Source organism: Perna viridis, chromosome 8 (genome assembly GCF_037379345.1).
Source record: "Perna viridis isolate PV_CMFRI_1.1 ecotype Kerala chromosome 8, ASM3737934v1, whole genome shotgun sequence".
NCBI classification, from domain to species: domain Eukaryota; kingdom Metazoa; phylum Mollusca; class Bivalvia; order Mytilida; family Mytilidae; genus Perna; species Perna viridis.
The window spans coordinates 47,245,994-47,269,728 of NC_142452.1; the positions used below are offsets into that span (position 1 = coordinate 47,245,994).

The 23,735-nt window shown below is 33.6% G+C and overlaps 1 protein-coding gene across 1 annotated transcript; it reads left to right on the plus strand.

The window, feature by feature from the left end:
* The first annotated feature begins 1,481 nt into the window (after window positions 1-1,481).
* On the plus strand, window positions 1,482-23,721 carry LOC148610769 (uncharacterized). The gene is made up of 8 exons (XM_088596115.1): window positions 1,482-1,639; window positions 13,567-13,737; window positions 15,768-15,932; window positions 16,717-16,875; window positions 18,201-18,341; window positions 18,935-19,068; window positions 19,655-19,736; window positions 22,183-23,721. The coding sequence occupies exons 1-8, from the start codon at window positions 1,585-1,587 to the stop codon at window positions 23,292-23,294; spliced, it is 2,019 nt and encodes a 672-aa protein (XP_088452241.1). The 5' UTR covers window positions 1,482-1,584; the 3' UTR covers window positions 23,295-23,721.
* The last annotated feature ends 14 nt before the right edge of the window (window positions 23,722-23,735 follow it).

Sequence of the window (23,735 nt, forward strand, 5' to 3'; positions counted from 1 at the left end):
TGTCACAGTCACATTACAAAATTTGCTCCATTAGATGATGGACATTTTTTTTTCTTATCCAATCAGAAAGCATGTTACTTCTGAAATTAAATTAATGTAAAATAACTTTTACAAATCATATGGTATATGGAATGAGGTACTAGTTTAGGACCAAAACCTTTGGCTGAAGGAAGGATATTTTTTGGACAATTTCTATAAACGTTACTTTTGCCGCGTTTTTAGCTCAAATATGCTAGAGATCCTGTCTTAAAACCCCTGATATTTGCCTCTCGGCGTAGACAAGGGCCCATTGAATCATACTCTAGGCGCGACCTTCCGTTTGAACACAGCTATTATCATATCTTATGATCTCTTTTTAATTGAATGACCTTACCTATCTCCTGTATGTATGGGAACTTCCGATTGATACATGTATGATGTGAGAAGTTTCTAAAGCTATCTTTTTTCGTATGAGCTTGTAGATGTACTTATAATTACGAACCATCAATTCCGGCTTATATGAGATTCTACGTTTTCATTTAGAACAACTGTTATATGTTTATATACCCCTCGACTTATTCTTGTACGGGATGGCCAATAGAGTGAACTATTCTAGAACTGCCAAAAGAGCAGTTGTAAGATAGCTTTAGAACAGTTCCTTGACAGTTCTAGAACCAGCTCTTCAAACATATCTAGCAGAGTCGGCTCTAGTAGAACTATCAAAAGAGAGTAAAAAAAGTGGCAAATTATCTCTCTTGTTGCCCTGTAATACATGTAAACGGAGATAACCTTAGTTGCTATTCATTCCTTTTATCGCCTTATACTACATGTACATGAGTTTATCCATCCTTGTCACTGCTCTGTATTACATGTACATGTGGTCATGCGTCCCTCTCACTACCCTGGACTGCATGTACATATGGTCATCCATCCCTCTCACTGCCCTGTACTGCATGTACATGTACATATGGTCATCCGTCCCTCTCACTGCCCTGTACTGCATGTACATGTGGTCATCCATTCCTCCCACTGCCCTGTACTACATGTACATGTGGTCATCCGTTCCTCTCACTGCCCTGTACTACATGTATATCTAAAGAGTCTAACTGGCCATTCATCTCTCTCGTTGCCCTGTACTACATGTACATCTAGACAGCCTTATCGGCCATTCACCTCTCATTGCCATGTACTGCGCATGCATGTACAAGGAGAAAGCCTTAGTTGCTATTCATCCTGTCACTGCCTTGCACTACATGTAGATATGGTCGTCCGTCCCTCTCATTGCCCTATACTGCATGTACACGGAGATAACCTTAGTTGATATTAATTTTTTTCTTTGCCCTGTATTGCATATACAAGTGGATAGCCTTAGGGGCCATTCATCCCTTTCATTCAATGGATACTTTAAATAATCATATTTTGGTGTTTGACAAGGAAACAAGCCCTCATGTCAGATTAATACAGATAGTCTATACTTTATATCGTCTTACCAATTAGTACGTATGAGCTGTATACCAACATCCTGTCTTTAAGTACCACCGCTTTTGATTGTGTCGGTGGCAGGACTAAACTAACCTTGCTAAACCCGGCCTATATATAATAAATATGAAGACGGTTATATGGAGTATAGTCTTATGTCTTTTTTTACAGCTTTTTGAAGGTAAGGATGGAATTAATTACATGGATAGTTAGTTGGTTGGTTAGAATGTTGTGATATGTGTAATCATATATATTCTTTGCCATATTTTGAGGGCAATTATTGGAGAGATTAGACTAATCAGACGGAGTATTTGTTTTTACAAGATGATATTTTATTGGCCGCATTGTGTTGTATCGGGAGCAGGGTGATTCGTTGGATAAAGGTTAACAATATTTTCGTCCAAAATGTGGATGTTTTCAATAAATGGATAGAGTACTAGTACGTACATGTAGTCAAAATATGAAGTTAATTTATCCAAGTATAAAAATATGCGTGTTGAAGATGATTTATCCAAATACTTGTATAAATACATGTATGCTTGTTGAAGAAAATTTATCTAAATTCTTGTGCAAATATGCTTGTTGAAGGTAATTTATCCAAATATAAATATATGCTTGATGAAAGTAATCAACTCACACAAAATACATATATACTGCTTTAAAATTACATGTACTAAGACTATTATACACTTATCCTGCAACTAAGCTATACAAATAAAGAGTGTCGAATAACGCAAAGTTTTATTCCTCCGCTGCATAATATCTTCTCCGGGTTACCTTTTCTGTTATGAGCAACGTAAAAAGCAGCAAACAGGCAGCAAGTTTTTCAGGTAACCTCGCCGACCGCCGCGCACAAAAGACTGCTGAAAAAAAAAATCTATAACTTTGGGCAAAGTTCGCATGTTTTATTTGGAAAATGTGGTTGCAGGATAATATAAAGATATTTATTTGTACTCGCTTCAAAACAGTCTGATCAGCTCGAGGAACCCTCGCGAAAAAAAAAGGAAAAGAAAAGAAAAGAAAAAAGTAAGAAAGAAAATAGAATTAAAATCAACCAATATACTTGATCAGAGATCCAGGGATTATGAAATATGTTTCTTAACTTTATCAATACACGAAAGCACAACATACCAAACTTAAGGTATAAATCGGTGGGTGTTTTTAGAAAAGCAGAAGACACTTACCTTACGGGTGCACAGTTCCCGTGTCCGAAGTTTTTTTTCGGAGTCCCTGTTGCTCATTTGCTTTTATTTTTTTTATACTGACGTGTTATTTCGATAATTTCATGTTTTTTTGTTGTGTGTGTGTGTGTGTCTTTTTTCCGGTTAAGTCTCACCGTAGATTTTATTCTTTTGGTTTCCCTTCGAATCCTTGTACCTTTGATTTCCATTTGGACAAGCCCTATGGTAACGACGATGAATCAGATAGCTTTTATGGAATATTGTTTTGTAAATGTATCATGGCTTAAATGCACTCGAAACAACTTTCAATTATGGGAAACTTACTGGTTAATTAATCAGCAAGAAAAACGAGCATAGCATATCCGTCAGTCCGTTTCAGTAGTTGATGCAGCTGCAAATAGTTGTACGATAAAGCAAGCAAAAATATTTTCTACATTTACATGTACATGCATGTAAACACTATGAAGTTTTCTTAATTAAATCGACAATTGTAAATGTATTTGAAATCCAAATTTAACTTTTCTGTATGGTAAAATCATTTATTCAATTGCATTTAATTCCAATAACCTATTATAAATTTATAAAGCTTATAGATTCTTTTTTAACCTTTTCATAATAGTACTACCTCTTATCTTATACAGCCTGTCACATGAAATATGAAAATATTACTTGGTTTGGATATGTGAAATCGATTTAAGATGAATGGGGTAAATTCTTTGTGTGGAACGACCAAAACTTTCCAAGTATAATTATCATGATTAGGTACACTGTAATTCTATTAAGCCAACAGTTACAGACCATTTTAAACATTATTAGTTTTCAAAGGGACACAAATAACCAAAAAACTCTTAATTATACACTTTTAAGGAAAATTTAGAGTTTCAAATTTGGAAGACAGAATCTATATTACTTTTTGCAGATTTGGAACCCTTAATCATAAGTTGCCTATAGAATCTGGTAGATGGCGCTAGATATAATCACACATGCAGTTACGTCACCTAGCGATGAAAGGAAATTATAATCTAGATATCATCACCGTACGAATACTAAAAAAATCAATGAGTTGATGAACTGTTACAGCGAATGTCTACCAGATCTTAACAACTTATACTAATTTATACGTTGTCTCAAACAAAAATCCCATGCGTAGTCAACACGTTATTCTAGTTTCTAATATTGTAATTTAACTTAAAAACTTTGTACATGTACAATGTATATTACATACATTTTCATGCTTATTTATTTTGTCCATGTATGTTTCTCTTTACCGAATGTTGTCTTTGGAGTATAAAGATATACATGTATAAAGAATAAAGGGGCTCAACATTTGTTTTATTTGTGTAAACTTACATCTTCGCTAGGACTTACTACGAACTTTCAAGTGTTGCTGAACTTTTTGTAATAAGGTACATTAATTTGTTCAAGGTTGAATGTTAATTCCTCTAGTGTTTTCGGATACAAATTAATTAAAAAGCATAATTTTAGACTCATGTCCTTGTCAAAAACACTAGTTTTTGCATCATTGTGACACTGGTCGCATTTGACAGGAGTGTTTACGGAACAGTTCTGTGGATGACATAAGAAAGGAAGCTTCTAAATTAAAATTTCACATTATTTTTAGCATTTTGTTTAAGTAAATCCGTCTTTTACTACAAACATTTAAAAATAATTCTAATAGTCTTCTATGTTAATTGCTATATTTGTTATCATACCTATGAATTTAACTCTTTATAACAAACGGGAGCTTAGAGTTCTGAAGTGTAAACAGGAAGTCTGTAACGCGATTTTGTTAAACTATGGTACAGTAAAAACAAATTATCAAAAATCTAATTTATTGTAATATTAAACAAATAATTTTTGATATAAAATTTACAATAGTTTTCAGAATTTTTTAGATCCAGTGAAACTTTTTATACCGGACCATCTTTGGACTTTAAAATTGTTTCGGTTTAAACAGATGTTTTTTTCTTTACCGATGTTCAACATCGAAAACGTACATTGATGAGTGTCTCGTTTAGACGTCACAATTTGGGATTATTCCGTGTTTGGTGGAGCTAGTCTTCACTGTATTATTGTCTCGTTTAGACGTCACAATTTGGGATTATTCAGGGTTTGGTGGAGCTAGTCTCCACTGTATTATTGTCTCGTTTAGACGTCACAATTTGGGATTATTCAGGGATTGGTGGAGCTAGTCTCCACTGTATTATTGTCTCGTTTAGACGTCACAATTTGGGATTATTCAGGGTTTGGTGGAGCTAGTCTTCACTGTATCACTGTATTATTGTCTCGTTTAGACGTTACAATTTGGGATTATTCCGTGTTTGGTGGAGCTAGTCTCCACTGTATTACTGTCTCGTTTAGACGTCACAATTTGGGATTATTCAGGGTTTGGTGGAGCTAGTCTCCACTGTATTATTGTCTCGTTTAGACGTCACAATTTGGGATTATTCAGGGTTTGGTGGAGCTAGTCTTCACTGTATCACTGTATTATTGTCTCGTTTAGACGTTACAATTTAGGATTATTCCGTGATTGGTGGAGCTAGTCTTCACTGTATTATTGTCTCGTTTAGACGTCACAATTTGGGATTATTCAGGGTTTGGTGGAGCTAGTCTTCACTGTATCACTGTATTATTGTCTCGTTTAGACGTTACAATTTGGGATTATTCCGTGTTTGGTGGAGCTAGTCTCCACTGTATTACTGTCTCGTTTAGACGTCACAATTTGGGATTATTCAGGGTTTGGTGGAGCTAGTCTCCACTGTATTATTGTCTCGTTTAGACGTCACAATTTGGGATTATTCAGGGTTTGGTGGAGCTAGTCTTCACTGTAGCACTGTATTATTGTCTCGTTTAGACGTTACAATTTAGGATTATTCCGTGATTGGTGGAGCTAGTCTTCACTGTATTATTGTCTCGTTTAGACGCTACAATTTGGGATTATTCCGTGTTTGGTGGAGCTTGTCTTCACTGTATTATTGTCTTGTTTAGACGTCACAATTTGTGATTATTCAGGGTTTGGTGGAGCTAGTCTTCACTGTATTATTGTCTCGTTTAGACATCATAATTTGGGATTATTCAGGGTTCGGTGGAGCTAGTCTTCACTGTATTATTGTCTTGTTTAGACATCATAATTTGGGATTATTCAGGGTTCGGTGGAGCTAGTCTTCACTGTATTATTGTCTTGTTTAGACATCATAATTTGGGATTATTGAGGATTCGGTGGAGCTAGTCTCCACTGTATTATGTCTTCCTTAGCATCTTTTTAAATTTAAAAGGAGAAAAAAACTGAAATTCTAGGTATTTGCACATTGCATCTGTAAGTGAAGTTTGCTTGTATAAAGTGAATTGTATATATTAGTAAATTAACAGTTCTTGTTTATTTCTATAACGAAAAAAATACAACATTAGACTTAAAGGAAACACCCCAAAAAACAAACAACATTAGACTTTAACCCCCCCCCCACCATAAAAAAAAACAAAACAAAACAAAAAAATACAAAAACAAAAAACACAAAAACAAAAAAACAAAAAACCAAAAAAACAAACAAACAAATAAAAGCAAAAAACAACAAAAAAATAAACAAATAAAAAAAAAACAAACACAACAAAACAAAAACAAAAGCTAAAGACAAAAAGTTACAAAAGTTTTTATTTTCTAAAACTTCGTTTACATTTGATCTTTTTAGAATGTTTTTTTTTCCTGAAGGAAGTGTCTTTATTATTATCATGTCGTTAATCAGTAGACAGGATATTATTCAGGCATATCAAAAACCCATTCTGAAACCGCAACGAAAAACCCATCCAGAGATCGCAAAGGACAACATAATTATAGTCTTAGTTTATCACTCGGTTGTTGCACATTCGATATAAACTTTATGTAGATTGATCACAATATTGACACTTTGCAAGAGTTATCTTTCTTGATTTGGTTGATCAATGGGAAAGATAAGTTTTTTTCTCCAGTAAACAGATCTGTATGAAGAAGTTAAAAATATGGAGTATATACATGTAGATCGGAAAAGCATTGTTTGATCGTAAAGATTTTTTTTCTTCACCCCTAATCACCATTAACATTTGCAGTGGCAAAATTGTATATGGACTGGTACTTATATAATATTCCTTTTTTATATATTTGCTTATCTAATGACACAACTCCTACTTCTTTTTTTATATCTGTTTATCAAATGACACAGGTCCCATTTTATTTTTGATATGTGTTTGTCTAATGACATAGCTCCTATTTTATTCAAAACATCTATATATCTAAAGACCCAGCTTCTATCAACATCATCGATGTCTGTTTATCTAATGACATAGCTCTTGATTTGTTTACATATCTGTATATCTAAAGACCAAGCTCCTATTTCATTTGTGATATTTGTTTATTTAGATAATGTGACATAGCTCCTATTCTATTTTTTTTATATATGTTTTAAATTATCTTATGACATAGCTCCTATTTTATTATTGATATACGTTTATCTAATGACATAACTTCTTTTTATTAGTGAAATCTGTATATCTACAGATACAGCTCCTATTTTATTTGTGATATCTGTATATCAATAGACCACACTCCTATTTTATTATTGAGATATCTGTTTGCCTAATAACATACATACAGATGTCTGTATATCTTAAAACCCATCTACTATTTATTTCAGATATCTGTTTATTTAGGCAACGTTACATAGCTCCTATTTTATTTCAGATATATGTATATTTAGGCAAAGTTACATAGCTCCTATTTTATTTCAGATATCTGTTTATTTAGGCTAAGTTATATATATGTAGCTCCTATTTTATTTCAGATATCTGTTTATTTAGGCAAAGTTACATAGCTCCTATTTTATTTTGGTGTCTTCCACCTATTCCCACTTTTTAAAAAACATTATTCCTCCTATTCCCACATACAAGTTTCTTTGATGTTTTGATTTGTTTTTATAGTAATTAAGCCCTACATAAATGACACCTTCTGTTTACCTGTGTTTACCTTTATTTTGCAATTTTTGTACACACAAGAATCTAACACACTTAGCAGCTGCAGAAACTATATATGGTGACGGCACATTTTATACATGCCCTACTCAATTCTACCAACTGTACACATTCCACACAATGGTTGACAACGCAATGTATCCGCTAGTGTACAGCTTACTACCAGCTAAGAGCGAACTTGTACATACCAGATTTCTTACTCTACTCAAAGATTTATGTCAACAACATCAACTGCAACTTCAACCTACTACTATCTTTCTGGACTATGAGGTCGCCATACGCAACGCAGCATACTCCATCTTTCCTGGTATCAACGCAAAGGGCTGTTTTTTTTCACTATACTCAGAGCATATGGCGAAAAGCTCAGGAAACAGGTCTACAAGTGCCTTACAAAGAAGACAACAACATCCACCAATTAGTACGTCGTGCAGCTGTGTTACCACTCATACCCACTGCTGAGGTCGAAGACGTATGGTTTAATGCCCTTACTGATATAGATGATGTTGAAACAAACGCCAACTACGTTCCCTTCACTGACTATGTAACAACTTACTGGGTAGAGCAGAACAAACACTTATGGAACCACTACACAACAGAAGGTCCAAGGACAAGCAATCACTTAGAAGGATGGCATAGTAAACTTAAGAAACATGTTCAACATCCACACCCAAACATATTCAGACTCATAAAACAACTGAAACATGAGGAAGCCATCCATGACTTGACTATGATTCAATACGCAGCTGGTGGTAAAATAGCAGTACAAAAGAGAAAGTATGTAGACATCAACAACAGGTTAGCAGCACTCAAAACCAGACATCGTAACCAAGAAGTCACAACTGTCTTTATGTATAAAGAATAAAGGGGCTCAACATTTGTTTTATTTGTGTAAACTTACATCTTCGCTAGGACTTACTACGAACTTTCAAGTGTTGCTGAACTTTTTGTAATAAGGTACATTAATTTGTTCAAGGTTGAATGTTAATTCCTCTAGTGTTTTCGGATACAAATTAATTAAAAAGCATACTTTTAGACTCATGTCCTTGTCAAAAACACTAGTTTTTGCATCATTGTGACACTGGTCGCATTTGACAGGAGTGTTTACGGAACAGTTCTGTGGATGACATAAGAAAGGAAGCTTCTAAATTAAAATTTCACATTATTTTTAGCATTTTGTTTAAGTAAATCCTTCTTTTACTACAAACATTTAAAAATAATTCTAATAGTCTTCTATGTTAATTGCTATATTTGTTATCATACCTATGAATTTAACTCTTTATAACAAACGGGAGCTTAGAGTTCTGAAGTGTAAACAGGAAGTCTGTAACGCGATTTTGTTAAACTATGGTACAGTAAAAACAAATTATCAAAAATCTAATTTATTGTAATATTAAACAAATAATTTTTGATATAAAATTTACAATAGTTTTCAGAATTTTTTAGATCCAGTGAAACTTTTTATACCGGACCATCTTTGGACTTTAAAATTGTTTCGGTTTAAACAGATGTTTTTTTCTTTACCGATGTTCAACATCGAAAACGTACATTGATGAGTGTCTCGTTTAGACGTCACAATTTGGGATTATTCCGTGTTTGGTGGAGCTAGTCTTCACTGTATTATTGTCTCGTTTAGACGTCACAATTTGGGATTATTCAGGGTTTGGTGGAGCTAGTCTCCACTGTATTATTGTCTCGTTTAGACGTCACAATTTGGGATTATTCAGGGATTGGTGGAGCTAGTCTCCACTGTATTATTGTCTCGTTTAGACGTCACAATTTGGGATTATTCAGGGTTTGGTGGAGCTAGTCTTCACTGTATCACTGTATTATTGTCTCGTTTAGACGTTACAATTTGGGATTATTCCGTGTTTGGTGGAGCTAGTCTTCACTGTATTATTGTCTCGTTTAGACGTCACAATTTGTGATTATTCAGGGTTTGGTGGAGCTAGTCTTCACTGTATTATTGTCTCGTTTAGACATCATAATTTGGGATTATTCAGGGTTCGATGGAGCTAGTCTTCACTGTATTATTGTCTTGTTTAGACATCATAATTTGGGATTATTCAGGGTTCGGTGGAGCTAGTCTTCACTGTATTATTGTCTTGTTTAGACATCATAATTTGGGAGTATTGAGGATTCGGTGGAGCTAGTCTCCACTGTATTATGTCTTCCTTAGCATCTTTTTAAATTTAAAAGGAGAAAAAAACTGAAAATCTAGGTATTTGCACATTGCATCTGTAAGTGAAGTTTGCTTGTATAAAGTGAATTGTATATATTAGTAAATTAACAGTTCTTGTTTATTTCTATAACGAAAAAAATACAACATTAGACTTAAAGGAAACACCCCAAAAAACAAACAACATTAGACTTTAACCCCCCCCATAATAAAAAAAAAACAAAACAAAACAAAAAATACAAAAACCAAAAACACAAAAAAAAAAAAATCCAAACAAACAAATAAAAGCAAAAAACAACAAAAAAACAAACAAATAGAAAAAACAAACACAACAAAACGAAAGAAAACAAAAACAAAACAAACACAACAAAACGAAATAAAAAAAAAACAAAACAAAAACAAAAGCTAAAGACAAAAAGTTACAAAAGTTTTTATTTTCTAAAACTTCGTTTACATTCGATCTTTTTAGAATGTTTTTTTTCCTGAAGGAAGTGTCTTTATTATTATCATGTCGTTAATCAGTAGACAGGATATTATTCAGGCATATCAAAAACCCATTCTGAAACCGCAACGAAAAACCCATCCAGAGATCGCAAAGGACAACATAATTATAGTCTTAGTTTATCACTCGGTTGTTGCACATTCGATATAAACTTTATGTAGATTGATCACAATATTGACACTTTGCAAGAGTTATCTTTCTTGATTTGGTTGATCAATGGGAAAGATAAGTTTTTTTTCTCCAGTAAACAGACCTGTATGAAGAAGTTAAAAATATGGAGTATATACATGTAGATCGGAAAAGCATTGTTTGATCGTAAAGATTTTTTTTCTTCACTCCTAATCACCATTAACATTTGCAGTGGCAAAATTGTATATGGACTGGTACTTATATAATATTCCTTTTTTTATATATTTGCTTATCTAATGACTCAACTCCTACTTCTTCTTTTATATCTGTTTATCAAATGACACAGGTCCCATTTTATTTTTGATATGTGTTTGTCTAATGACATAGCTCTTATTTTATTCAAAACATCTATATATCTAAAGACCCAGCTTCTATCAACATCATCGATGTCTGTTTATCTAATGATATAGCTCTTGATTTGTTTACATATCTGTATATCTAAAGACCAAGCTCCTATTTCATTTGTGATATTTGTTTATTTAGATAATGTGACATAGCTCCTATTCTATTTTTTTTATATATGTTTTAAATTATCTTATGACATAGCTCCTATTTTATTATTGATATACGTTTATCTAATGACATAACTTCTTTTTTTTAGTGATATCTGTATATCTACAGATACAGCTCCTATTTTATTTGTGATATCTGTATATCAATAGACCACACTCCTATTTTATTATTGAGATATCTGTTTGCCTAATAACATACATACAGATGTCTGTATATCTTAAAACCCATCTACTATTTATTTCAGATATCTGTTTATTTAGACGAAATTACGTAGCTCCTATTTTATTTCAGATATCTGTTTATTTAGGCAACGTTACATAGCTCCTATTTTATTTCAGATATATGTATATTTAGGCAAAGTTACATAGCTCCTATTTTATTTCAGATATCTGTTTATTTAGGCTAAGTTATATATATGTAGCTCCTATTTTATTTCAGATATCTGTTTATTTAGACAAAGTTACATAGCTCCTATTTTATTTTGGTGTCTTCCACCTATTCCCACTTTTTAAAAAACATTATTCCTCCTATTCCCACATACAAGTTTCTTTGATGTTTTGATTTGTTTTTATAGTAATTAAGCCCTACATAAATGACACCTTCTGTTTACCTGTGTTTACCTTTATTTTGCAATTTTTGTACACACAAGAATCTAACACACTTAGCAGCTGCAGAAACTATATATGGTGACGGCACATTTTATACATGCCCTACTCAATTCTACCAACTGTACACATTCCACACAATGGTTGACAACGCAATGTATCCGCTAGTGTACAGCTTACTACCAGCTAAGAGCGAACTTTACATACCAGATTTCTTACTCTACTCAAAGATTTATGTCAACAACATCAACTGCAACTTCAACCTACTACTATCTTTCTGGACTATGAGGTCGCCATACGCAACGCAGCATACTCCATCTTTCCTGGCATCAACGCAAAGGGCTGTTTTTTTTTCACTATACTCAGAGCATATGGCGAAAGCTCAGGAAACAGGTCTACAAGTGCCTTACAAAGAAGACAACAACATCCACCAATTAGTACGTCGTGCAGCTGTGTTACCACTCATACCCACTGCTGAGGTCGAAGACGTATGGTTTAATGCCCTTACTGATATAGATGATGTTGAAACAAACGCCAACTACGTTCCCTTCACTGACTATGTAACAACTTACTGGGTAGAGCAGAACAGACACTTATAGAACCACTACACAACAGAAGGTCCAAGGACAAGCAATCACTTAGAAGGATGGCATAGTAAACTTAAGAAACATGTTCAACATCCACACCCAAACATATTCAGACTCATAAAACAACTGAAACATGAGGAAGCCATCCATGACTTGACTATGATTCAATACGCAGCTGGTGGTAAAAGAGCAGTACAAAAGAGAAAGTATGTAGACATCAACAACAGGTTAGCAGCACTCAAAACCAGACATCGTAACCAAGAAGTCACAACTGTCCAGTTTGGTGATGCAGCTTCATACCTTCTGCACCTTGACTAAATTGATGAACTGTTAAATTGTTATGTGAAAACAAAATTATTGTGTATGTTTAATATATATGATCTAGTGCTTAATATCGTAGAGACTGGTTGAATGAATGTGTTTAAACTGATATTGTTACTTTCTTATGTCTTATGACTTATGTATATCAAAAACTACTGATTCATTAATATACATTATGTATTCATATATATAACTGTTTATTTGTATTTCCTTAAATTAAAAAGTATAATATTCAAAATTTACTTGTTTCTTTTTTATTATATTTATGCAACAAAATGGAAATTCACTGACAAAATATATCATTTACCTGTCATTAATTACAAAATCAATTAACACCTAATCAAACATTGTTTATACAGTATGATCCTTTATCTACACTATTTTCCACCTATTCCCAAATGAAAATTTACCTTTTTATTACCTATTTTATAAAAAGTGGGAATAGGTGGAATGAACCTTTATTTTTTGATACTTGTTTATCTTGTGACACAGATCCTAGTTAATTTTTTTGGTGTATGTTTATCTAATAACACATACTAATTTTAATTTTTTGATATAATTATGTTTAACTTATGACACAGCTCCTTTTTTCTCTATTTCAAATCTTATCTGGTATCTTAGAAGTTTGTTATATGTTTGCTGACTTATTTGTATTTATACTACAATCGTTCTATTTGTGCAACCAAAAATTTGTTGGTGTTATACGGTAATTGACATTCAATACGTAACACTTTGGATCCGCCTACTTTCTTGCCCTGTTAAACGTTGCCTCACTACTGAGGGCCACAGGGGGGAGAGAAATATAACAAACACGTCGTATGAACTTGATTTTAATTGATTACGATTGCAGTATAAAGGCAATAACAGTACATTGACTAGAAATAAAAACAATATACGAATTCGGCACAAATCGGGAAATGCTCGGCGAAGCCTCGCGTTTTATCCTAACTCTAAGCCCCATCCGAGTATTGTTTTACACTCTTTTGTATACATCTTATCATACATTTTAGTATCCTACATGTATTTGTCTTTCCAGTTTCTTGTCAGAAGTGTGCTCCTCCATCAAACCCAAAAGGGGGTAAGGTGCGTGTTAGAGCCAGAGGAAGAATAGCCAAGTTTCGTTGTTATAGAAGATTTACTCTATACGGATCTAAAATTATCATCTGTTCATCGGGCAAATGGAATAAAGAGCCACCAATCTGTATACGTGCGTATATTATGATTGATTGCATTTCACCATATAACACCGCCATTATATTTACGAGGGGGAGGGGGTGTGGGGTCTTTTTGAAAAATTTCCCCCAAAATTTCTGAAAAAAGTACTTAACAAGGCAGAATTTTCAATAGTATTGATTTCGGTTACTGCTTCATGAAATATAGATGAAAATTTTGCGATTTACCGAAAAAAAAACCAAATAAACAAACAAACAAAATTGGAAAAAAAATTCTTGTTCAACATCAAATCCAAGGTCCCCTCAGAATAAAATGTCGATGCCTTAGTACAAGAAGTTATGTATCTATTTAACCATTAAACCTAACTGACCTATAAGCATAGATTATCGTATTTTGATATCGAACGTCACAATAAAATTGGATAGACTACTAATAATTACAATGATATCTATTACTTTTTTTATATTAATAAAAGAACAACTCAAAGGAAGTTGACGATTATCCCTACCCCCCTCCCCCCAACCGTTACCCTTAGGATTCTTACCACAAGTGTATTTGTATAATATACATTTCCGAGATTTTGATTAAAATATTTAGGAAAAAGCAACCAGCAACAATAATATTATTTGCATTTATAATTAAATTGTGTTTTCGACTTTTTTTCTTTGAACTCAAAATATTGATATTTTTTTCAGAGTAGCACTATATGTGTTTTTATATGAATTGTTCTTTATTTTAAGGAAATCAGAAATCTTGCAATAGCACAAGATGGTTGAAAATATAATTTTAGGTGAAAACATTTTGGTTACAAACCCCAAAACCCACTAAATTATACTGCCTTTTCTATGTATAGTTTGATTTCTGAGTATTATCAGTGCGCGTGCTAACGCGTCTTTTGTTTCCAAAAAGGCGGTAGAAATTATGTTTCTTCTCAAGCTTCAGTTCTCACATCCTTTATCAATCTGTCCATGTTCATGGTGATGAGAACACGATCGATTGTGTCGAGAAAGCCAAAAGGTTAAATTTTGCACACGGAAGAAGTTCCGCATATCGTGTTATCTCCACATTCCACTGATGTTTAAAAACGAATTAAATCAAACCTCATACATTAGTGTCTTTTTTCCTATCAAATTACTTCCCTAATTAGTACGAATGACTTAATTTAACGATAAATGAAGATGAGGAAGTAATCAACCAACATGTAAACTAAATGTATCTACATAAGTAAGAACTGATAAAAAAATCCCTGCAATAACCATGCTCCAATGTAATAAATGTCAGATAAATCTATTTTAATTTCTATTGTTTCATCTGTAATTGTATTGTATATGTATGTTAATTATTTGCAATTGTTATGTATGATGTATATACCAGAAATGGCCAATGATTGGTTTTTAAGAACAATTCTGTTTTAAGAATCGGGCAATGAGTGGCACATAATTTTCCCCAATTTATTAAATTTTGCCTAAAATATATTCAGTACATATAGAAAACAAACAAAAAGCTACTTAAGTTTATCCTGAAGCATCTCTGACGTAAATATTTTTTGACTGCTTATATAGGAAAGAGTGCGGAAATTTTCCCGCTATATTTCCATAGTGCATTTCAACTAAATTTGATCTATCAATATCTTAAAAAGGCAAATTTTACAGATACTTTGACGGTTATTTCTGGTGGTTATCAGGTATAATGAATTGGTTATTGCAATAAAATTTCTGCGTTTTTTTCCTTCATGTGCCACATCTTATATACATTTTGCCCGATTCTTAGACGGTACTTAATAGATTATTATATTCTATTCAGGTAGTGTATATAATGTTTCAAAGCTTTACACCTCTTAGACTACCAACCTCAATGTTAAACCCCGCCCCTTTATGCAAATTAGTATCGAACAACCAAAACAGTTTCGCAGATTCGTACATTTTTGTAATGCTCATTCCTTGTGATTTTTTTCACATCCTGCACAGCAGGTACTATACATTGTACTTAGCTAGCAAAAGGGTGCGTAGTAATCAGAAAAGAGAAGAGATTGGCTTTATATTACCCACGTTTTCATTGTAACAGGAAGTGGGTGTAAAAAGATTGTTCCCGCCAAAGGAATGAAATTGACTGAGGATGTAAAAGGCGCTGTAAATAGGTTCAAGTGTGATGCTCCGATGAATTTAGTGGGAGATAAAGAGCTGACATGTAACGGAAAAATATGGAGCGGCCCGGTACCAACATGTGAATGTAATACGCTATATTGTTATCATTTTATAAAGAAAAACATATTAGATTGAATTCAGTTATGTTAACAATGACGGCTTTATCATGATAAATTGTTTAGCCCAAAAACAGTGATAAGAATTTTATGTTTAAAATTCAGTTTAAAGTCTTACTAAAGCCAGAAAGTAAAATTAAGAAATAAATCACGGAAACTCCATTATATCATTGTTATACTACGGGCTGGCCATTTATGTCGCACTGTTATACACCGAGGAATAGCGGAGGGTTAAATAACGACATAAATGGCAAGCCCGTGGTAAAACGATGATTAAATGGAGTTTCCGTGATTTATTTCGATTTTAATAGATGTAGTTTCTTTATATTTGTGAATAGACACAGCCTATGTGTTGCATGATTTGTTGGTCACGTATTTATCACTTGTTTATCATTGCTCTGGTCAAAAGAGCTTTTAAGCACGTCATATTAGAATATCTCTATCCTGATCATGCTTTTTTACACAAAACGTTGTTAATGCTTTTTGTTTATCCTACCGGTGTACCTGGTCCATGCTCCCAGCTTTTATTGGAGTCCAAGTTGCTCATTTGCTTTTGTTACTTTGTATGTATGATCGTAATTACTTTATGTTCTTTATTGTGTATGTCTGTTTTCCATGTCTGGTCTTTGTCCCTGGATTACATTCTTTTGATTACCGCTATAACTTTGGTTCCCTTGATTACTCTTTTAAAGTTAGGTTACAAATTCAAATACCAGCATGGCTATTGTGATCATGAATTTTGGTATTCTGTAGATGTTGATCCAGTGGATTTCTGCGATTTTGAAAACGACAATTTATGTGGATGGCAACATGATCCTACAGCAGAAATTCAATGGATAAGAAACCGTGGGACGACCCCGACTCGCCGAACAGGCCCGTCTTATGACCACACTCTAGGAAAAGACGGCAATGGTATGATTCTGAAGAAATATTTTTAATGTTAATATAATTAAGCTCCTAAATACTTATCATTTATTTATTTTTATCATATTTCTATTTCATTTGACAATATTTCACATATTAAAAGATTCATTTTAATATTATACAAGTTGAAATATTTTTTTTGAATTTTTCTACATGTTATAATATGTACAGGGTATTGTTATAACATGTACAAAATTACAACTTGTACACAACATTTCATAAATAACATATAACTAAGAGGGTGATCGAGCAGCTTGTTACCCCGAGACAATTGTCACCCCGAGGCGCAGCCGAGGATGACAATGTATTTTCAAGGGGTAACTATATGTTATTTATTCTATCATGCTGAATGTTCCATTGTTATTTAATCAAACTGTTACGGGGCAGAATAAACAACAACAACAAAATAAAACAAAAACAAAAAAGGTCAAGAATGCAGTGCATGGAATGGCATAAATTCTCAGTTGACCACTTTCGTTTCCAGTTCCAAACTCAGTCACTTTTGTAATTTGACAATACAATTAAAAATGTTTGGGTACAGACTCGTCGAAGATTTGGCATTTTTTTTAAAGATATTTATACGTCTGCTGAATTTCATTTATTAATCGATGTTACGTACATCAGTTACTGATATGGACGATGCGTATATTGATTACTGACAACGATTGACATTTTAGTTATTTTATTTGCCGATCAATTATCTTAACTATCTTACTGACATTATACATTTTGAGCCCCCTCCCTCCGAAAAAAAGGAAAATCGAACAGGACTGCCTACACGTGAAATCGCATTAATATTCTTCGGTTTCATGTTTCACTTATCATTTTATGTAGTTAAATTATCTTCATGGGTAAAAGAGTAACCAAGGGAACCAACATTCTAGCGAAAATCAAAAGAATGTAATCAAGAAACAAAGACCAGACATGGAAAACAGAAACACACACAACAAATGAAATAAAATAACCAAAAGAATACGGACGAAGCAACAGAAGTAATTGAGCGATTCGGACACAATTAAAACTTGAATACCAGGACATTTACCCTTCCGTGCACCTGGTCCTCAAACCAAGAAATCAGTAAAGTCCGGATTGTATATGTATTATTTCGCTTCTGTGTGTTTTGAATTTCATTCAGTCAATTTTTGGTATTTATGATATTTTGTTTTTTTCCCTTTTTGTCTAGTCTTTGTTCCTGGATTGTGCTATAATTCTTTGTACTTTTGCGTACAGTATCAACAGTTCTTTCTCACGTAGACTTGTGGTCTCTTTGACACATTACACAGTTCTACTTCCTCTAATTTTCTAAAATACAGGTCATTATATGTACATGGAATCTTCACATCCGACAAATGAGGGAGACAGTGCACGACTACTGTCGCCATTTTATGGATCAGCGACGAGTGGAAAGTGTTTCCGGTTTTGGTACCATATGTACGGACAAGCCGGCATAGGGCGTACGTATTTACAAACTAGATAATTTGATATCGTGATTATTTTAAGATTCAATGTAAAGTGGAATCTGAATCGAACCAAGGATAAACCGGAAACCTGTGTAAACAATACATCCTATGGAGTCCATCCATGTCACTGTCAATACATTTTAAACCTAACACCCACCTTAATCAAACAGAACTTTTATACAAAAACGGTTCGGTTTAGACAGGTTCCACTGTATTAATCACGAATATCAGATGTCAGATTACTGTACACTAACACATAACATGAATTGATATCAGACGAAAATGACTACGCGCAGAACGAGTGCACGAGCCACCCGCGCCTGTATATCTTTTATTGGTCATTTATCGATAAATAGGTATGGTCAATTCATGTCACAAATCATTTATAGCACCGCCTTCCTCATTATCCAAATAAACTTCCTGCTCTTCGGGCTCAAAGTCTATTTGAATAACTCGTAAGATCGTGCTATAAATATAACATGAAGGAAAATGAAAAGGCGTCTGGTTTAGACACATTTCGATTTTTTAGGGTCCTGTTTAGTCCGGTTTCTTTGTAGTAAAATAATTAATGTATCAATTATTTGCAGAGGTTGGAAGACTGACAATGTATGTGGAGGAGACTGGTAAACCAAAAACTAATATGTTAAGTATATCAGGCGATCAAGGCGATGCATGGATAGAAGGAAACTTTAAAATTGGAAAGAGAGAGAAACCATTTAGGGTATGACTTACACTGTATGCTATCTATTCTGACCAAACTTAGACAAATACTTATCAAGGGTGAACAAAATTAAGACTCTTTTTTTTGCTCTCGATATTCAATGATATGAAGAACAGCTATTAGGGCAGCAACCATTGATTTTCTGGGTGGGGTGGGGGTGGATGTGAGGGGTTTAAATTCTTTTTCTTTTCCAAATATTTCTAGAGAAGCAGAGTACACTTACCCTACCGGTGCACCAGATCCATACTCCCAGCTTTTCATTTACTTTTGTTTCTTTGTTTGTGTTATTTTGGTTATTCCATGTTCTTTGTTTTTGTGTGTCTATTTTCTCTGTCTAGTCTATCCTGTCCTTCGAATATTTTGACTTACCGCTTGAATCTTGGTTCCTTTCGAATACCCTTTCGTACTCCGAAAGCCTTGAACGTCCGACACTCTTCCTAATAATCAAAACAACAGTTAAAAAAAAAACATATTAAAAATCGTGTATTATGTATAATATACATATTTTCTTTCTACTCTTTGTTTTTCATCGCCTGGACTTTGTAACATTTCTTTTATGTAAGGATATGCATTTTTTCTTTTGCAGTTTGTCATCGAGGGAACGAAGATGAAAAGTCATCTTGGAGATATTTCTGTAGATGATGCTGAAATATACAATTGTTCAGAGGGTAAGGAAATTTTTCGTACCGTTTCTTGTAAAAAAAGAAGATGCTGTATACTTGCATATAAAATCGGACAAACATTCAACGAAAATATCACAGAAAGTTATTGTAACATTTTAAATCAAACGTATGCCAAAAATGAAGCTTCAATCTTCTAGTTCGAAGTTCAAAATATCCGATAGAAGCCCTTTGTCTCCAGTTGATATTCATGTGAAAGTTCGAATCTCACGGTAAATCTGTCACATATTTTACTTTCAGAATTCTGGTGAAATACTTGACTGTGTTTAAGAAAGAAAAAAAAAACTAGTTCCAATGGTACAGAATAAAATGTTCAAATATTGTTTTTAGTGTATACCTGCCTTTTTTTGTAAATGTTTTATATTTTTTTGAAAAAAAAAAAAAACAACCTCAAATTTCAAGACCTGGGTACGGTTGTTCAAAAGTATATTTAACCACTGGACAATTAAAAGACATCTACTGGATGCATTTTTTACATTTATTCAGCGGATGGTTTTGAGCAGATGGGAATTGGTACTTACATATAATATCCATTTCACACATTTCACTCCCACAAAAACAGTGATGTAAACTTTTCACCCAGTTGTTTACAGTTACCAGGAAGTAAAATATATTTAAAAAAAACATTTCGAGGGACATTACTTTTAACAAGATGTGTTATTTGAATGGTCTTTTGTAGAAATGTGGTTTTAATGGTCATTTAAATCATTTCAGTACTGATTGATTGATTGATGTTTGGTGTTTAACGTCTAAGCAACAGTATTTCAATTATCCGGGCGATGAACATGAAATTGATGATAAAATGAACATGATATGATGATGAAATGAAAATAGAAATGGCTACCATCGTTTTTACAACTATAGATAGAGCCGATTAAATTGGGAAAGGGTATTATCTGCTATATTCCAGTCATTTTCAGCATCGTATATTCAAAACAAAGTTTCGAAGAATATGGTTATCAGCAGCCCCTATTTACTTCGAGTAATGAAATTGGTGACTTTTCATTCTAAATTGTCAACTTTCCTTTCATCTGTGGCAACATCCCTTTAGCACCTGCGCTTGGAATGATCATATCACAACTCATACGTTATGCCAAAGCTTGCCGGGACTCCGCAGACTTTTTGTATCTTTCTAGAATTCTAACAAATAGGCTTATGGACCAGGGTTATGTTGCTACATGATTGAATTCATCACTACAGAAATTTTATGATCGTCATCATGAACTCGCGGATCGTTACGGTGTATCCATCTGCGAAATGAAAACTGATTTGTTCAATGTGTCATAGTTTTCCTTTCCTCTTTCGTCTACCCCGGACTTGACTTTTTATGAGCAATTCGGCGGATGTTTCTAGAGAGAACGCTTACCCTACCGGTAAGCTTTTCGTTACTTTGTATGTATGATTTTAGTTACTTTATGTTCTTTGTTGTGTATGTCGGTTTTCCATGTCTGGTCTTTGTCCCTGGATTACATTCTTTTGATTACCAGTATAACCTTTGTTCCCTTAATTACTCATTAACAAACGTATCACGTTATCGATAGAATACTGCTATTTGCAATGTAAATTTTCACTGAATGAGAGGATTGGCTACGTAAAAACGGGAAACAGGAAAATAATGACGTAGTATTTCAAGGAAATATTTTGAAAGCTGATTAACATTTAGAAATTGTCAATGCTGGTGTTTTGTCTGGAAGAAACACTTGATTTCTGCTTCCATTTTTGACTTTTTTTGCAACACACCACTGCCTGTCCCTTCATGTTATTTGTGTTCTTTTCCTGTCTCTGGTAACCACTATCTTAATTATAATAATAATAAAAAACCAAACCCTTTGTTTCGATGCTTGACAAATACATGTTGAACAGTTTCACTGTACATAATCCCAACAGCCGTTCTGGTTTTCGATAATTAACAACGATTGACGTAACGTGATCGTAATTTCTGTAATTCCAAAGACTACCTGCTGTGTATCTGACATGTGTGTCTTTCATTTTTAGCAGCGGGTTGGTTTGAAATCTATTGTAAAAGCTGTGAAACTTGTGTTTTAAATAAAGTCATTTATTAATCACTATATAAGAAATCTGGTATTCCACGTGCTATATTGTAAGAAGCTATGTATCAAGTGCCCGGCAAATAAAAAAAAACAAAAAACAAAAAACAAAAAAACAAAAAAAAAAACAAAAAAAAACAAACAAACAAAAAAAAAAAAACAACAACAAACATAAAAACATGAAACAAAAAACTGAAGTTCGAGAAATTTCTTAAATTTCTTGTGACATTATGAATTCTGATTGGAGTTTTTTTTTTCAAGTTTTATGGCTTTGAGTGTAGTATTGAAGTTAATTAGAAAGCATTGGACAACTACTTGTGTATAAAAATACTAGATAGTTTTTTTACTTTAAAATCGCATAAAACATTTTGAATATCCTCTTTTAGAATTCCCAATAACAACAGAAGCAGAAATTGAATCAACAGTCGTTTTGTCTACAACTCAAGAAGCGTTTCCAGATGGCAAATCAACCCAACCCATCCAGTCAACTCAATTTTCGACCAAATATTCTGAATCAACTGAGTCAACAACATTATCACCAATAGAGACAACGACAAGAAAAAGTGACATGATAACGCATACAAGAAAGACAACACCAACAACTAAAATTACAACATCTAAAATATTAACAACGTCAACATGGAAACCAACAACTGTGATGACATCAACAGAACCAAATGCTGAAACTACCAGAGCCGTTACTTTAGAAACGACGATTAAAACGACAATTGTACCGACAACTGAACCGATGACAACAGAAGAAAAAGACACAGCGACAATAATGACAACTCGTAAGCCAACAACAACAACAAAACCAACAACTCCAATGACGGATAAACCAATAAAAACCACGGTGCCAACACAACCAACAACAAAACCGTCTAAAGCCACAGTAGCAACAGAACCAACAACATCGACTTTACGACCGACAACGACAACAAGATTAGAGAAAACAACTGTAAAAACAGCACAAGAAACAACATATGAATCTACCGTGAAGATAACGACGAAACCTCCAACAAAAAGAACAACTCAAGGGACCGAGAAGACAACAAAGAAGACAAACAAATTTCCTCCATCGACATCAAAAGAACCACCGGAGATAACGACATATAGAGGAGTAACAAACAATACAATAACAAATAAGTCTCTGATGTTGGAAACAACAACGGTGACACCGAAAACTCTGGATGTGATGCAAACAACAGAAAGTTTAAAAAACAGTACTGACACGCGATTATCAATCAACCAATCAAATAATATAACAACAGTTAATTCAACAGGCAATAAAAGTGAAACAGACATTAAGAGAATACATCCACATAATTTATCAGACGTTTCTCCCGTAAAACCCCTGATGATAGGGGTCGGGGTAGGAATAGCTATTGGATTAATTATAGTGATAGGAGCAATATATATTTATATGAAAAAACGACGAAAAGAAGAAATCTTTGAGGACGAGATGGAACCAATTGCTAAAAATGCTGTGTATGATTAAACAAGATTGAGTTATGGTCAATATAATATTCCGTGATAACGTTTGGACAGTTGATGAGCATGAGCAATATACAATTCGGCGTGGAAAATTCTGTTGTTCTACCCCAAGCCATACCTCGTGGAAGCATCTCTACGAATACTGATCGATGTAACAGGAGAAAGTATATAACAAATTTATCACTTAGAACTAGAAAAACCATATTTTAGGCATCTTTTTGTTTCATTCACGGCTATATCATTGTGTAGGCGTATAAATGTTTGGGTAGGTTCTTTAATTTCAAAGGAGAAGGTTTGCTCGATACAATATTACCTTCTTCTAATAAAATGGAAGCCCATCACGATGCAAAAAAACTAATTTGATGTATAATTTAGTTTTTGTTTTATTCAATTTTCTAATCATTAATAAATCCCCAATTTATTGCATTGTACATGTGTAGTCTCG